Source organism: Lycorma delicatula, chromosome 4 (assembly GCF_047948215.1).
Source record: "Lycorma delicatula isolate Av1 chromosome 4, ASM4794821v1, whole genome shotgun sequence".
NCBI classification, from domain to species: domain Eukaryota; kingdom Metazoa; phylum Arthropoda; class Insecta; order Hemiptera; family Fulgoridae; genus Lycorma; species Lycorma delicatula.
The window spans coordinates 216104840-216124159 of record NC_134458.1 but is presented as its reverse complement, the minus strand read 5'-3'; the positions used below and the strand labels follow the sequence as shown (position 1 = coordinate 216124159).

General features: G+C 26.6%; 1 protein-coding gene across 13 annotated transcripts in view; it reads right to left on the bottom strand.

Moving 5' to 3' along the window:
* LOC142324279 (RNA binding protein fox-1 homolog 2-like) overlaps positions 1–19320 on the bottom strand; it is a 557441-nt gene that overhangs the window by 57516 nt on the left and 480605 nt on the right. For 11 of the 13 annotated variants that reach the window (XR_012756257.1, XR_012756258.1, XM_075365183.1 and 8 more), the window contains one exon: positions 7462–7482. Coding sequence is in view for 11 of the 13 variants with exons in the window: in XM_075365183.1 (XP_075221298.1) it covers positions 7462–7482 (21 nt within the window). In the remaining 2 variants the exon portion in view is untranslated. Of the gene's footprint in view, positions 1–1826; positions 1906–7461; positions 7483–19320 lie in introns of all 13 variants that reach the window. The other 2 variants (XM_075365185.1, XM_075365188.1) reach the window with 1 other exon arrangement.

The window sequence follows — 19320 nt, the reverse complement described above, 5'->3', positions numbered from 1 at the left end:
TGAGGAAAAGACAACATCTGGGAAATATAATGGGCAAATTTATGCAACTAAATAATATATTCAGCGATAGGAACTAAAATAATTTTTTTTTTAATTTTCCTTGATATCACCACATAAGATTGAAGCTTCTGCATGGGGTATGAAAACAGAATTTTTTAGCATATGAAATATGCCATACCTGATCAGGATTTGAACCCAGGATCTCTGGATAGAAGACTAACACTACCACTCTGCCACGAGTATCAGCATAAGTTTTAATGATAAAATGTTGAAAAAGCAGGATTCATTATCTATGAATATAATTTATTTTGAAATTTGCTAATTTACTACAGAATTCTTCAGGTGATAGGTTAGGCAGATTATCTAATAAAAAAGGAATACCAGATTTAATACTACTGTCAGGACGTAATGGATTGTTGCTTTGTTGATAGCTGATTACAACCAACCTACGGCTTAACACTGTAAAGAGAAAAGATGTTCCCAGAAAGAAAAATCACTCCCACAATGGCCAATAGACTGAATATGGCAAGAGTAGCTGGGGTTCAGCTGGAGCTATCCTTGACAGTGGGTATCTTTCTCTTCTGGATTGTAAATACATAGTATGGACACAATTTACTTTCTGTAGATAAAACTAAGCCTATACATAAAACTTAAAATAAGCATGAAACATCAGTTATGATAAAAGAAAATGCAAGAAACATCATGTGTAAAACTGCATCAACACAATATAACAAAGACATCAACAAGAGCTGGAATAACAATCATTACTTCACATTGAAAAATTAAGCAATATAGATTATAATTTTTTGTTCTGTTACTCAATTTTCTATAATTCATGGGCAGTATAGCAATATATGATTATAAATGCAATATAAAGCATCTTTATAACAAGTTAAAATAATCCAGTAAATTACCTCAGTAGATTACTTAATAGAGCAACTGACTAGTACATAAATAATCCAGTTTAATTCACAGCTTGGATAAACTGCTGTTTTCAGTTTTCTACATTTATCTCATTTCTTATGTACATATTAAGTGCTTATTTAAAATCCCCCATAATGAAATAGTTTAGAAATGAAGAGATAAATTCATCCTTCTAAGCTTGAGCATCAATTTTCATCCACATTAAAATATAAAAGAAACAAAAAAGATACAACATTTAATGTATAAAACTGGCCTAGATTAAAAGAATTCTAGGTGACAATATTTTATATGTTTAATACCATTTTAAATTGGCTAATTCAATTTTTTTTTCATTTTACATTTTATACATAGTTTCATGTTTCTGATTAGGAAACAAACACAAAACTAAAATAAAAACATCAGTGAATTAATTTATATAACCTCATTACCTTAAATTTAATTACTTAAGTTAAAGTTTTACTATAACCTGCCAAATTCAATCATATGAAACATGTTAAATTATTAAAAAAAAACAAAAAAAAACTAATGCATACATTTCTACAAAAGTTAAACTAAAGACAAAAACAAATAACCTCAAAGGTGAATGAACGCATGTACAAATAAGAAAACGACACAGTAAAGATTAACTAGTTAAAAAACTAAAATCAATATAAAAGCAAAAATAAAATTATTAATTACATTACAAATCAATACATTATTTACGCATTCAATGATACATAAGTAATAATAAATTTACTGTAACAACACATTATATTTAATAAACATAGTAATAGGGTTTACTATATATACATATGTATATGTATACTATGCAGGCAGGTAAACATAATGGCATATTATTTTTAAATTAACCAAGTTATTTTGTTTTATTACACAAGGATTTTTTTTATGGTTGAATAGGGTACCTGCGTCTACGTGGTTGAGAACCAAGCGGCACTGGTATAGAACTCGTGCGTAACCATGGCCAAAGTGGTACTCTGAGGCCTAGAGAAAATTTCCAAAACTTTTGAATGATAAATTAATTCGAAATTTATAACTAAGAACAATAAGCAAAACAAATATAATTTTTTTAAATCTTACATTACATTTACGAAAAAAAATAAAATAAAAAAATAAAAAGGCTAATGAATCTAAATGTTTTACATTTACTCCAATACAGTTTAAATTTTCTAATCTGCACATTATAATGCTTTCATCAATATAACCGATAAACTAACATCTTATTAGTAAAATATATGCAATGAAAGACTATACAATATATTGTCAGTAGTCCTTAACTATAACATTACAGTTCTTGTTAGACTGCAGAAGTAAAAAAACATAAAATTTATTTTATATGGGAAAATATCAAATCACCAATAATATTCTCTAGTAGTGGTTATGACAAGAGGGATTTCACCTGTAAAAGAACTACTAAAACTTGTCAAGTAAGCAAACACCTCAGAAAGATGAGTATTTAATTCTAAAGAGTACCGTTTGAATTACTATAAAAAAAAATAACACATGTAAAATTAGAATGGAAGTTCTCAAAAATGATGTAGGACCTCTCTCTTTGGTATAAGTTACTGTTCTGTTATTCATATTGTACCAAGCATAAGTTGGAACATGCAAATAACACATTGCTGAATTTATACACTCTGATGCATTAGAAAGCCCTAGTGGCTGATAGGCCTTGAATGAAACTACATTTTCTTTCATCAAAATCTAAAATTGAAAACCGAAATTTAAATACACAGTCACTTACAACATTCTAAAGATGTTAATAAGGTTAAATGCTATATGAACACTTTTGAATTCTCCACTCAAAAAAAAAAAAAATCACCATGGCTGAATTTTATTTGGAAATACAAATAGTTTCAAAATTTGGTCAGTATAAATGAAATTTGATCTGCAGCACTTGAGAAAACTTTCTTTAACTTTTTCGCTAACTTCTTACACTACAAGTCAAGTAGCTGAACGTTTTTAATACAAGGCATTTTCCGTAATGACTGTAAATCTATCAATATTGTACACCTACCAGACTGCAAATATGCAGTCATCTTAGGATTGTACATGTGGTTCATAGTTCTACTTTTTATAAACAATTAATAATTAATCTCAAGTGTAGACAAAAAAAATTTTAGCCAAACATACCGATTTGCTCATCATATCATTGAATAAAATGAACATAACAATTTTAAAACTGGACAACATGTTTCTTTTATAAACTATAAAACTGTAGTTAAGAGAGGGAGGGTTACTAAAATCTCTCATTAAAAGTAAAAAAATGGGAATTTAAAACTACAAATCTCAAATTCAGGTTAGGGCACAAAATATGATTTCAACTAACCACAAATTGAGAGTTAATCAACCAACATTTAATACTCAATTACAAAAAAAATCAACAAATGTGTCGCCATACAGAAAGCAATGAGGAACTCAACAATGCAGAAGGTGAGGATTTATTTATGATTCTGACAAAATATCAAGATTATGAATATGAAGAAAGTAATTCTGATTCTCATGGAATAACCATGAATGTCCCAAGTCACCAAACTCTTCAACAAAACATTTAAAGGAAATGGCTCTTCAGCAAAACATTTTAAAGGAAAGGGCTAGGCAGCTTATTAATTGAGAGTAGACCATTGCGCGATTGATATTACAAATTACAAGAATATAAACTATTATTTAATGATGATATAATAGACCTTATTGTAAGATACTGAATAAGAAATTAAACAGTATATTACATACTGCTATATGTAATAAATTAATCAAATTATACAGGTATGAAAGAAATGTAAATTTATGGTTCTACTACACTACAACTAATCCCATTTGTTTTCAAATCTAATCATGAAGATTTTCTATCTTTTCTTTGAAACAGACTGCAGGGACATCCTGTTTTTAATGCTACTATATTAACAAAATGTTTTGAAATATTAAGTAAATAAATGTATTGCCTAAGTTTTGCTTAGGCATCTATTTTTTTAACGTCTTGCCATCAACAATGGAGAAATAAATTTTTAACCTAAAATGAAAATAATGAGAGAAATAATAAAATTCATCACAAATATTGACTGGGTGAAAGTTCAGTACTACAAGTTATTCGCTATTACCCATTGAGTATAAAACAGAAATATTATGGATTAGGGCTAATTTTAAAAGTTAAGAGTAAAAAATATTTCTTTATGAAATTTCACTTTGTCTTGTTATTTTTGTAAAATAAAATGCAAAACAAAAGATTTCACAAAATTAGTTGTCATAAGAGTTTATGACCCAAATTTTATATATTAAATTATTAGATAATTCACTGATGTTTTTATGTAATTCTATTTATAAAAAAATGTAATTTTAAAATAAAACAGAATTAAAAAAAAGTTACTTAAGTGAATAACAGAAAAAAAGTATAATGGAATTTAAAATTATTAAGAGTAAAATTTATCAAGTACTATACAGTGATTTTGTAAACTGAAAAACTAAATAAATTTTTGAGTATAATAATGCTGCATAATCCATGCGAGAATTATCTTTATTTATAAATCTTATCTGTAATTAAATAAACAATAAAAGAAAGGGAAACAAGTTAACTACAAGCAAAGCTTTGCTGCCAAAATGCAATACCAAAAAACTATATTTTTATGTTTGTTCATTTGTCTTTTTACTGATTTATAGGTTTAAGTATGTACCTGTCCTGTATTATTTTGTCAATTTTGTACAATAAGCATACTTCATATAATAAAAAAAAGTATATTAGAATCTCTTGGTAATGTAATGCATCACAACAATACAGTCAACAAAAAATCAGTAAATATGTAAAATAAATGATAAATAATACTTAAACGAGTTAAAAATATTTGTCCATACCTTTATCAATTAAATCTTAATTATACAAGGCTGCCAAGATTTGGATTTTTTTATAAAACTAATATATTTATCATTTTATAATTATTAAATGCATTTTTTAAAAAGTAAAAAATGTAAGGATCATTTAAAACAATTGTTAGAAAATACAAAAACTTAAAAGATAAGGTTACAATGTTACTTCTGAAAACAACGTAAATTTTTAATCTATTGAAAAATTACATACGAAAACCACTGATAAACAATTTTACATTTATGTTTGACAATAACTATTCATTTAAAAATAAAAAAAATATGTAACTGTCAATGAAATAAAAAAAAAGAAAAGTACTGAACCATTAATTGCTATGCAAACTAGCATTACAATTTTTTATAAAACTTTCCAAAGAACCCAAATTTAGAAGGATCCAGTTTATTCCTAACTTCTTCCTTAATCATCTTAAATACTGACCATGTAATTCCTCCTACTTTTATAATTTAACCTCCTCTCCTTGATAACTATCATAAACCAAAATGAGCTAATATAGTAAAATTTCCTTACCTGCTGCAATAATGAATAACAGCAAAAAAATGATAACAAGACATAAATGTTACATGGTAACACTTCTATTTAATTTGTGTTTATACTGTTTTGCATTAATGTGCATGATCTGAGTCACCAACATACCAGTAATGCTTAAATGTTCTTAAAACAGTACATTAATCAAAGATATGAATTTATTATTATTTTTTAATTAGAAATGAAATGAATACTAGGCTTTTTGAGAAACAGTAAAATAATTTTGTAACATTTTTGGAATATTATGCACGTCATCAAAGAGTTTTTTCTTTTATCAACTTCAGATTCAAAGAAATGTCAGATGTTTTGGTTTTAAGAAGAAAATCTTTCTTTGTATCAAGTCTGTGCAATTAACTCACGACACTTATACATATTACAATTACTGCTATATCTATTGAATGAAATCAAAAACCTTTCACAGGAATAATGTGATAGAATTAATCACAAAACGTAGAAGAAAACAGGGGAGCATTACTTTGTCTGCATTTTTCATGAAATAACTGTACAGTACTGACATGCAAAAAAGTAAATCTTAGTTTGACCTTTTACTGTCTAGTCCCAGTAAATTAAACTTACTTCTAATTCTGAAATCTGGACTGTCATACCAGGATTTAGGATAAACTTTCTAGTTTAAATTTTAATTTTCCAAAACAAGCCTATTGCACAGTATGTGCAGTAATGCATTTTCAAAAAATACTATAAATGCTACATTGCAGATATTTATTGGGTTTTGTCTTAACACTATAATACTGTTTTTAAGAAATAATATGAAAAGCCTTTATTGATAAAACCATTTTGATATATTTCTTTCATATATCATAAGTGTGTGTGTGCTTAATTATGACCTTATTTTGTATAGAAAAATTTATTTTGAAGATCTTGATTTTATTTTGTATCTTCATTTCTCATAGTGTTAAACATTTCTGCACTACATACTTTTGTTTTTGTGAATATAATTTTGATGTAAATAAGGAAATTTTATGACACCAATTTGAAATAAGAAATATTAATTGATGACAGTGGAAAATAGATAGAAATAATTGTTTAAAAAAAAAAAAGAAAAGAATAATGGGGAACCAAATCGTAAATTTATTACACTTAAATATGGTGATCAATGCTTATTACCATCAAATGCTGATAATTTGACACAAATCTAATAGTAAAATTTAAACCATCTAGGAGGCTGATGCAACCTAATTTTAATTAAACTAACCGAATATACACTTGGACGAAATTAAAACCTAGAGTGTTACATCTATTTTATCACACAATGACTGTAAATACCATTTGAAATCTGAATATAATTTGATTGTGACATGATACGTTGACTCAAGAAATTTCATTAATTATCGACACTTTAAATAAATAAAAAGTTATAATTAAGAACAGGGATTAAACTATTTAAAATCCAATAAGACATAACTGAATTAAATATATTGTTTTCTGTAAAGGGGGTAAAAAATGTGATTTTGTTTGATACTTACTCTTTTACCTACCCATTGTTTGGGTGTGCTGTTTTAAGACAAAACACATCTCCCATAAAAAAATTACATATCAGAATTTAGCCTAATAAATACAACTAACATAAAAATAAGAGACTACAGAAAAATATGAGTGACTGAATTTAATTATATTTCTTTTACAAATAAAATGTTCAAATTAGACCGTTACAAAAAAAAATTGTTTAATAAATAATTAAATTAAATTTAAGTCTTTAATTATTTATTGAATCAAGTAAAAAAAAATTTCATAAAAATTTCCAAACTGGCAACCATTATACCAATAAAATTAATACTGTTCATAACATAATACGTAAAAATAAGTTTATTTCATACGTATTTTAAATTGTAAATACAGAAAATTAAGATAATAATACTTATTAAACTGATCGTAATCTTTTTAATGCAAGTTGATTAAATAAGATAATATTTGTATTTATTATATAGATATAATAATTGATAAGTTTTATCAATTTTATTATAATCAATAATTTATAACCATAATCATAATAATAATAATAAACCATGCTACTTATGTGAGTCAGAAGTAATGCATGCACTACATGTGAGATGCATTTGAGTATATATTTTTTTTAATATTTTTATGTTAGCAATGCTTTTTTTAATAGTCCAACCTACCCTCTGGCCACTGGACGCAAACTGCAACATACCAAAACAAACAGCATACAAAATAAATAAAAATATTGCTCAAAAAAAAGATAAATAAATGCAAATAATTGATTTCATTAGCAAAAAAATAAGAAAATAAAAATAGAAATATATACTAGCATACTAATGTTATAAGAAATGCTGAATATATAAGAAATATATATAACAAGCACCACTACTCTTTAATGGATACAGAATTTTTAAATATATGTAAATTACAAAATTAAAAACTAATTCTCAAGATGTTTGTACAATATTATATTTTATGAAATTTTTTTGGAAAAAATCATACTAAAACTGATTTTGATGAAACAGAAATGTTTTAACCTAAATCTGTTATGAGTTAAAGTTATAATTTATTATAACGTATAACATTATAATAAAAATAAAAATTTAGTTTATTATAACTATTTATTTACATAAAAGTTTTACTTAGGACTCCTATTCTTGAAAAAAAAGATTAATAAAATATTCTCATTAATGGTAAAATCTAAAAAAAATTATTTTCGTAAAAATTGAAGCCCATATAATATAAAATACACATGTAAAGAAATTCTTGTTTTAAATGAATATGAACTTGTCCTCCCATTCAAATTAAATAAATAAATACAAAATGAAACCGATAATGGTTTTTCTAAGTTGTTTCTCTTCAATTTTTTTGATTTGTAGCAGTTTACAAACTAGCGGGTCTGATCACCTTAACTGGACATTGTTTCTTAGTTTAGTACTTCCTTATAACTCTCTTTTATTCTGATATGATCCCCTCTTTCAATTCCTTTCCACCACTCACAAGATGTAATTTTTTTTAACTTCAGATTAAACTACCATCATAAATGCACTAATAATTGAATATTTATAATTTATTTTAATAAAAAAATGCTGCTTAAAATATTTTTATTTTAATATTTTAATTTGATTTAATTGGTTTTTAAAATTACTAAAACAGTTAAAAGTATTTGTCTGACCCTTGCTTACAAATGGTTTACCTTTCATAAAATTATCAATAGGCATATGAACTACATCTAGGGGACTGAAAATGAGGTAATAATTGGCTCTATGCTAAATAGATATCTTGTTATGAATATACCGCAAGAAATCTGTACGTGACAAATACCGACTCAAAAAAAACAACAAAAAGTCAACATTAACACATCAAATGATGAAAGTACAAAAGAAAAACTAACACCATTTATACTGATGAAGTAGTAAATGTTGCACAATGTAAAAAGTGGTGTAGTCTTAATAAAATCAATGAAGAAATTAAAACAGACAGAAAGGAGTAAAAAAATACTTATATAAAAAAAAAGAAAAGAGACTGAGCAGACAACTATAACATGATAGTTCAATACAGTGTAAAAAAGAAAGAAGACTTCTGAATGTAGGATAAAAAGAAGAAAAAAGATTTAACAAGTTATGCAGAGGAAAAAAGATTAAGATAAAATTAGAAAGCAGATAGGTTAAGAGAAAAAAGTTAGATCATTAAAAAAAGGGGGAGATAAAAGAATGCTGAACAACTACAGTAAGTGAAATCCAGTACATATGGAAGACTTGGTAAAAAAAAAAAATTGTACTAAAGTTAAAATCACAAGAAAAAACTCATTCAAATGAATAAAAGAATGGAATCTTACTTCATTTTTAATCTTATTCAATAGAATTTGAAACTAAAAGAAGAATGCTATATACACTTTTGGTTTATAAATATTTATAAAAAACTAATTTTTTTCGTTTCTAATAATATTTTAAAGCACTAACAAACTATATAAAATCCAGTAATAGGTCAACTTTCAATTAATAAATGAATGAATGTAACTACACCAATTTTAATAGCAGGAAGATGTAACATGTTTAATTGTAAGGATATTAATCGCATTACCTATAAAAGTACACGTATGATACCAATCGTGTGAAATTTCTGGTTGCTGTGCTATATGTGTAATTCTTATGGGATGATCAAATTGAATATGCGTTCAACAAAATCAAATCTCAGCAATTTCACTTTTAACTAACTTAACAAAATGGTATGTTTATCATCAATATTATGTCTACGAATCCAATTAAGGATATATTACATTATTAAATTATAAAAGGCTTTTGGAAAAAACAGATACAATGATCTGAAAATAAGTTAATCCAATGTTTATGACATTTCACAATGCTTTTCAATAAATAACATTAAACCTTGTAGCAGCTTCATAAAAGTCAAAACAAGTTTTCAAAGTAGAAATGGCTGTCATATTATTGTAAGGCATCTGTAATTTTAATTATAGAGACCAATATAAAGAAAATAAAAATATTACTGTTTAGTACAAGGGATATCTCTAAAGTAAAGATCGCTAGGAAATTTCCTCCTAAGGTTGGCGAACGTGTGTCATTCATGGCCACACTAGTAATGTACACACTGCATTTTGTCTGTAAGTTGTCATGTTAAAGTATCTCTAACTAGAAATACGTGAAGTCATACGTTTTTAAATCATCAAAACATTAGCCAGCTGAAATTCACAGGCAGTTGGTTGCTGTGTACAGTGATAATGTAATGAATGAAAGAAATGTCCAAAAATGGTACAAAAGGTTTAAAAATAACAGAATTAATGTGCATGATGAAGAACGTTCGAGGAGGCCCTCAATAATCACTGAGGACTTGTTGAAACGGGTCGATGATGAAATCAGAAAAAAACATCCCTCAACGATTTTCAACCTGGCCCTTCTTTTCCCTAATTTTCAAGAGCTGCTACTGGTTGCATTGCTCATGACCATTTAGGATTCAGAAAGGTGTATGGATGTTGAGTGCCACACATCTTAACGGAATTTAACAAAAGAATCCAAATGGGATTTGCTTTGGAATTTTTGATGCGCCACACAGAAAAAGATAATGAATTCCTTAAATCAATTGTTACCAGCTATGAAACATGGATTTCTAATTACATGCCAGAGAGAAAATGGCAGTCAAGTGAATGGCATCATCCTCAATCACCAACCAAACCAACAAATTTCAAGCCACAGCCATTTGGACGCGAACTGATGGTCACAGTCTTTTGGGATTGGTTTGGCAAACTGCTGATTGATTTCATGTCATGTGGAACAATTATAAATGCAGAAGCCTACTGCAGAACTCTACGTAAGTTATGGCACACCATTTAAAATTGGCGACATGAGCAGCTGACCAACAGCGTCATCCTGCAGCATGGAAATGCAAGTCTACATGTTGCGGGTCTGACATGTGATTTACTGAGAATTTAGATGGGAAATTTATGATCACCTACCACATAGTCTGGACTTAGTTCCTTCTGATTACCATTTGTTTGGGAAATTGAAAGAATTTTTGAGTGGTAAGCAATTCGCAGGAACTTAAAAATGCTATTAATCAGTGGCTAGATGGACTGGCAGCAGAAGAATAAGATGAGAGTGTATTAAAGCTGGCGTATCGCTACGATAAATGTCTTAATTCATGTGGCGATTATATAGAGAAGTAATATAAGTTATATAGTTTAAGAGAAATAAAAAATATTTATAATGTTTTCAGAATAAATTCTTTTACAATGAAAAGGTCTTTACTTTAGAGATAATCTCTTGTATGTTTATGATTGTGATTCCTTTGCAAATATAAAAAAAGGGAGAAATACTTCAAAAGAATAATAATAGTTAAAATACTTTAATGAAGAACACTAAAATGTAACACATTTTTTTAAAAATTAATATTTAAATTTTGATCTAGAATTTGGCACCAAAGTAAAGCCTGCAACTAACTTACACTTCATTTGAAGTTAACTTTAAAAAGTACAAGTATTATAAAAGTATTACATCGTTTTTAATGTATTCTTTGGAGTTGAGCAATTTTCTAATACACTATTTTTCTATTGTTTTATTTTACACTTGTTTTATTTAAAATATGAAAAGGTGTAAAAAAATTACTGCCTGATAAAAACCCATTCATAAAATCATTCATCTTGGTAAAATAAAAACAAGATTATAGCGATACAAATACATTGACTGCTAATGAGCATTATCAACTCTGGTACGTTGGAATTTTTTTTAAAGCAAGTATTATTTTTTTACCAAAATTTTTAAATATATTTCCTTTAATCTCCATTCAAAAATACTTTGTACATTAGAACAAGATTAAGCTGTGTACGTCACTTTCTGTAAAAATCCAAAACTAATCAATAACGACAAGAAAATGAAAAAAATCTTCAAATTTTGTATGAAAACAATGTAATTTTTATTCCTCTACAAAATAAAAAAACCCAATCATCAAAATCTGCCATTTTAGTGAAAAGTAAAACCTAAAAATTTGGATCTAATTTTACCTCCGTTGTTTTTAATAAACTCCCTATCTAAAAGATCACCTGACCAATTCATTTTTAATTAAACAAAAACTTTTCGTTCAACAAAAACAATATTTATTTGTCAATGAAATTTTAAATACTAAACTAAATAAATGAGAATTTTTTTACAATCACATTAAAATGTACAAATAGTGTCTATTTAAATAACTTCAATTAATTCATTCCATTCAAGTAATTTATTTTTTATTGTTCTAATTATTATTATCATTCCATATATGTTTCGATACTAACTCATAATTTATTACTTCTTATGTGGATTTAATAATTAATTCTCTATATTTTATTATTAATTTTGTATATAAAACAAGCTCTGATCCTACTTAATCCGTCCACCTAAATGGCTGGGGCAGCTCCTTTATTTTTATAAGTAGTGAAGCACACCTACCATTTCAGACAAAATTTATATGATGTATAATTATTATATCCATCTGAATAAAAATTCATTAATTTATTACAAGCATACGCAATATTTTTCATGTAAAAAATCATTAAATTTGAAAATGATCATCATTTGGACTGGGAACAGTTGTTTTAAATGTAGCTTTTATTCCAAATCAGTGTAATTTATATCATATTCTAGATTATTTATAATAGTTTACATTACAATAATTAAGCATTTAAAATTCCTCTTTTTTTGTTTTGAAATATCCTGATGAAAATCCCATTTCATCTATATGTTTAACTCATCTATTCATTAGTTGATAATGACATAATTTAAAACAATCATTCTGATAAATTGCTATACTTTAATATACACATAAAGAATGAATAATGAACAATTATTAATAAAAATACTGTATCCATACATCTAAAAATAAAATACAAAATTATCTACAATCTTAAGAAAAAGGACACAATTATAAAAAGCTCAAAATCAAAAAGCAAAATAAAATATTGAAATAAAAACAATAATACTAATAATTAATTAGCTTAATTATAATTCAAACATTTAATAAATTGAAAAAAGATATAAATTTAGCAATAAAATACTGTTAAATACTTTTATTAAAGGGATACATAAAAATCACCGGTATAAAAAAAAAGTTTATAAAAATAATCTACATAACAATCACAGAAATTGAAACAATATTAATAAAAGTGAACAACTATAAGCTTAGAGAAAATCAGAACAAATTGTTGAATTAATCCATATATATATATATATATATATATATATATATATATACACACACACACACACACACACACAAAACAACTTCTATTATAGCAGTTAGCAGACTTAAGTACTGTATTATTTAACTAATATTTACAAAAATAGAACAAAGTTCAGTTTTAGAAGATTTAAGAACAAACAAAAATTACAAATGGGTTTTTAAAAAATACAGCATATTTGGAAGTTGAGTTCTTGGAAAGAAAATTTTAATGAAATGTCACATCAATGTTAGGAGTAAAATAAACAAGCATTAACATTCTCTTTTCCTACCCATTCCAATTTTTAGCTTAACATAGTAAAAAACTTTCCTTAAATACCTGTCATAAGAGTAAGGAATTAAAAATACTTTTACAACTTGACTTAGTATCAAATCTAACAGTATATTTTTCCACAAATGATAATCTAACTGCAGAAAAAATTTACACAGGAATGGGTCATACAAAATTAAGATAAGTAACGGTTACAATAAAAATAACTTCTCCCCCATAAATTATAAAAAATAATAATACAACTCCGCATGTAAAAGTACCGAAAGATTTTGCCAAGTTTATTAATTAATTCTCTTAAATTACCACTTCTTTAACTTTAAGACTGGGTGACCCTCTATTAAGTGGCCATAATTTTTCCTGACAAAATATGTAGGCAAATTTCAGTGGACTGAAAGCATACTTCAATGGTTTTCAAACAATCAGCATATGATAGCTATAGGTGATTCCAAAGATTTATGGTAAGTCACTTAATGATATAGTCTCCAGTAGTCTAAATAATTACCATAAATACAATAAGTAAGATTTGTCTCAATATTATTTTACAACAGAAACAAATCTTATAAATCATTCTGTGAAGAGCATTGAAAAGCAACAAATTTTTTCTGGATTACACAAGACTAAAATTATATAACTATTACATCAATCATGAAACAGGCAAGAATGTTAAAATAAAACAACTGGTAAATCATTTTAATTATTTTAATAAACTGCTTTTCTTAAAAAAGTTTTAAGTGCATGTATTAAGAAATGTGGCCCATGTTTTTTTAAATTCATCCTTGTTTCAAGAATGCATTAACATAAATGAACAAATTAAAAAAAAAAAATTTCACCAAAACTTCCTTCTTTTTTTTAATTTGAGTGACATTCTATAATTTACACCAAATAGATCCTGGGCTGTAAGGATTTCATATGGAACTGGGAATAAAAAGGTAACGAACTAGTTATAATTTTGAAAACAATATAAGAACTGAAGAAGTGCATTAAGAAAATTCTCCAATTGGCAATTTGAGTCATCTATCAAAGAGTAAAGAATTTAAGCCATAGAAAGTCATAAGCTTGACCACTTAATAATTCCGACCACCCAAATTTAAATTTAAGAATACGTAAAATTTTTAAAGAACGACTAGATAACCTTTTTCTAACTTCATTATTTGGTTTTATAATCTCTCTTTTCATCAAAACTGACAATCATATGAATCATAAATGAAAAAACTTGTCTTTGAACAATTTTACCATACAAACCTAAGTTTAGAGAAACCTAACTTTTATACAATAATAAAACCTACTCAGTTCTGTGTTACTATTGTTAGTATAAAATATCTGATGAATTTTTGCCTGCAGGAATTGTAGCAATTACACACAAAAAGTATACTTTTTGTTGTGATTTCCTGGAAAAGTAATCTCAGCAGAAGCATCTTCTTTAATAAGAAGCAAAACAACATTTTGTTTAGAGAAATGAACACCACCATATTGAAACCAACAATATAAAAAAAACTATTTTAAAAAGTCCAAGTACAATAACATACTAAATAATTTTTAATAAATTATATAGTAATTAATTTCACCATGGGGAAATGAAGAAAAAAAATTAGGGTACATCTTAAGTACAATATTTCTTTAATTACAAGTTTTCTTTAACTGAATTACTAATTGCAACAGTATAAAATAAAACAGCACAAATTTTAATATGGTACAAAATTAATTTTTTTCTCATGAAACAGTTCATGAAATATAACTTTTCTTAAACATATTTTTCTTTTGTGACAAAAGCTATAATTTATTAACAGAATTTTTCAATCACTTAGTACAACAATGCTCTTAATTAAGAATTTTTTCTCCTTTTATTTTGAGATTATACAAACTCTCTTATAACACACTGTAGACCTAATTTCAATAATAGGTCTTAGTTATCTAGTTTAAGACCAAAGAGCACTCCAGAATAAATGATGTTGACTGAACATCTTACATAAAATACTAATAATTATACTTAAATCCAAATAAAAATTTCAAGGTAGCAAACACGTTTAAGTCACATTTGAAACTCCAGCAAAGATTAGATAATAACTGATAAAATGCTAAACACTCAGCCACAATGACTATTTAAAAGAGAATAAACCGAACATCTAGGACTTAGTATTTGGGAAAACATTTTTTTTAAAAATGGAATCTTATTCTGAAAATAATGCAGAAATTCAGGAAAACTTTTTTAAAATAATTATATTTACTTGTGAGCTCATCTTAACATTCAGATTGTCATTCAAATATCACAAAAAAATTAATTAAATGGAAGTAAAATCCATGACAAAAAATTCACACATATTTATACGATTATGTGTACATAGGATACATGCTTAGTACATTAGTGTTTGGCTATGTAATGTTTTTTGTCTAATGTTTTTATACAAATCTTATTATTAATAATAGAACAATAAATTAATACTACATAAAAAACAATATAAACAAAGTGAATACACTGACAAAAGCTGAATAATACCATGCAACAAGGACATCTTTTTAAAACTAAGAAGCTTAAAAAAACTACAGTTTTGATAATAACTGCAAAACATTTAACAATTATGAATACACATGATATTTATCCACACACTCACACACACCACATCTAAAAACATTATCACATAATAAAATACCCAACACAATAAAGAGAAAAGAATTGTCAAGAGGCAAGGAGAGATGAAACATTCAAAACAGTTGAGCAGGATGAACAATGCAAGGTACACAGGAGAAAGATTATATAAATGTAAGCATAGGAATAAAATATTTTCTGAGACAAATTCAAAAAAGCTATACCTTTTATAATGAAAAATTAATGTAATTTTTAAAAAATGTTGAGAAATTTCAATATAACTCAACAAAGATTTTAGCACCTTGATAATAATTTTAATATGCAAGAAGATTCAGCCATATTACAAAAACGGTTTTATCCTATATACTGACAAAAATAAATATGTAGAACAATATTCAGATAGGCATAAATATAATATAAAATAGCCAATAAAAAGGCAGCTGTTATGTTTATGTAAACCTTGAAAGAAACTGAAGGACCCTGATTTAATCAGAACTATTCATCTTTTTATTTCAGTAAGATAATTTCTAAGTTATATACAAGTACATACAAAGTATATATCTATAAATTGGTCCATGAACCAATTTAGAAAAAAAATAATATTGCCTTATAATATGCAAGCCAAATTAAGAAGTCAAATCTTATATCAACTGGAATTAAATTAAATCAGCAATTGCGACTCCATCCGGAGAAGGGGGCGCATTGCTCCCTCCAAACAATTAGTGCCTCGTTGTGGTGTATTCCTGCTAGCCTATGAAGCGTTAGCACTGAAAGGACTTCAGTGGACGGTCTGAAGGGGAATTACATCGGGAGGACAAGTTTTAAAAGCCTAGCCTCCCGTGGTCAGACCCAGAAATGGGTTTGAGAACGCTGGTACAAACGGATATGGAATGCTAATAAATCCGTCCATAAAATATAATAAAACTTAAAACTTAGACCCGTCATTATAAAAATAAACCATTAAACACGCCCGATTACAGAATCATACAGCAGCAAGGGACATTGTCCAGGTTCTGCGATTCGAAGGGAGAATTTGTGAAACTCCCGCCACTTTTGCATTCCATTCCATTCCATATCTACTGGAACTGTAGACATTGTTAATAGAGTTTAATTATAGTGCCACATATGCACAAAGTACTTTAGCAAAAGCAAACTTAACTGGATACAGATTTGCCCTGCACTGCAGAAGTGCTGACTGACAATAATGTCAAACTATTATTCGACTTAAGTGTTTGACAAGTCAAAAGAAATCAATCGGTTACCAAAGTTTCCAAATAATATCACCAACAATTAGTTTTATATTACTGTCATCAAAAAAGTTAAAACTACATAAAATAATCACAAATTACTGTTAACATAAATGGTGCACGTACATAGAAGAATTTTAATAAAAATTGTACCCTTTGAAAACATTATATTCTGAAAAGCTATTGGTCCAATACAGGAAAACTGAAAGTGGAATATCAGAGAATTATTTTAATTAACTGGACAATATAGTAGTGACAGAAAGTTGAAGAAAATTGGATGAAAATCTGTTTAACTTGATTAAATCTGTTCTAAAGAATAAGTTCAAGTCTAGCAGACTAATAGGAAGAGTCTATAAGAAGTGGTATGAAAAGGGATGCAGCTGCCAGAAGGACCAAAAATAATAAAGCTGCAGTAGGTATTTGGAGACAAGATTAATACATAAATCTACTGAAAAAAATTTCATAAATGTAAATTTTATGAAAAATCAGTAATGCTTAATTTAGAAAAACTTAATTTTTGTAAAGAGATTTTTACCACTTACATCATTGGTGCTAATAGCCCTCGCTAAATGCTGCCCATAATTCTCAACAAATGGATTTATTCACAGAAGGTCCATTTTATGTATAAAATGGCCGCCCCAAATGGTTGTTGAAAATAAAATTATATAGAAAAAAATATATCTGTATCCTTAATTATTTACAGATATTTTTAGTATCTGGCCTGGCCACTATGTAAATCTTTGCTCATACAAATAGCAGGTAATGTAAAGTTTTAGAGAAAAGAAAAAGTTTATTTTAAAAAGACAAATAATATTATCATGAAACAAACACTTAAATCTCCATACATTAAAAAAATTAGGGATGTAATCTCTTTAAATCAGGACTTCATTTGACTGCAATATTTTCCCTTATTTATAATTTCTAAATCTAATACCTTTTTTTAAGAAAAGAATTCTGATGATATAAATTTACTTAATATAAACAGGTTGTTTCATCACCCCCATAAGATTAAATGCACCAATGTATGATTTCAAAAGACAATTTCAATTGCAGATAAGCTCAAAAAGATAAATTAAATTAACAAGTAAAAGAATACCTATGTAATTACCAACAGAATCAATATAAGACAAAAACATAAATATAATATGGCATTTGTGAAGAATATAACAAGAAAGAGGAAAAGTTAAGCTTTAAAATTCATATTCAGCAGTGGACAGATTTAAAAAAAAATAATAGGAAAAAAGCAATATTAGATAAACCGAAAAAAGGGAATGCTAAAGGGGATGCTACAACAATTATAAATATATAAAATAAAAAAAAATAAAAACAATAACATGGATATTTTGGATTACACAAGCATTGATCTCACCTAAATTTGGGATGCTCCCATTCCTAGCGAGATATACTAAAAATATGAAACAAATTGCATTTACAGTAATAATAATATAATTATAAATGAGTAACAATAATAACAATTAATAAAAAAAAAGAGGGAGGGGAGCAGGCAATAAAGACTCATTAATAGATTAATAACAATTTTTATACTAATAATAACAATAATAGTTTATATAAATGCATGAATCATTCAGTCAACCAACCAATCAATCGCGAAAAAAACATCAATTCAATTAAATTAATATTAAAAACAAAACTTAATTAAAAGTACAATAATTTTTTTTTACACATATAAAAGAAATAATTGAATTGAAATATATTGCAATAATATAGTAATATATTTTTTAAATATATTAATTTATGCAATATATTAATTATTTGGAAATTCAAAATTATCAGTAATGAACAATACATAGAATGGTCTGGCAATGTACCAATGGTTTCAGTTATAAAGCAAATATTGGAAAATGAAGGGAATTACATATATACTTTAATTAATTCTGGGAATTGAATTTATTATCTTTTTTTAACTATAGTGCAACTTTTCTGATCTGATGATTCCAAAACTTCAAAGTTATTACATTCAGACATGAATGTATTTTGGCTATCTTTATGAAGAAATAAATGACAATGCATTTAGTTGATACTTATTTAATCAGATATAGACTATGTAAAATAAAATTTCTACTTTGTTCTATGCAAGATAAGAAAATCAAATGAAATATTTTTGATCAAACTCTTATGATAGTAGTACTATACCTACATGTTGTAAAAAAAAATTGATTTCAGTTTAGTCTTTTCATATAATGATTGTACA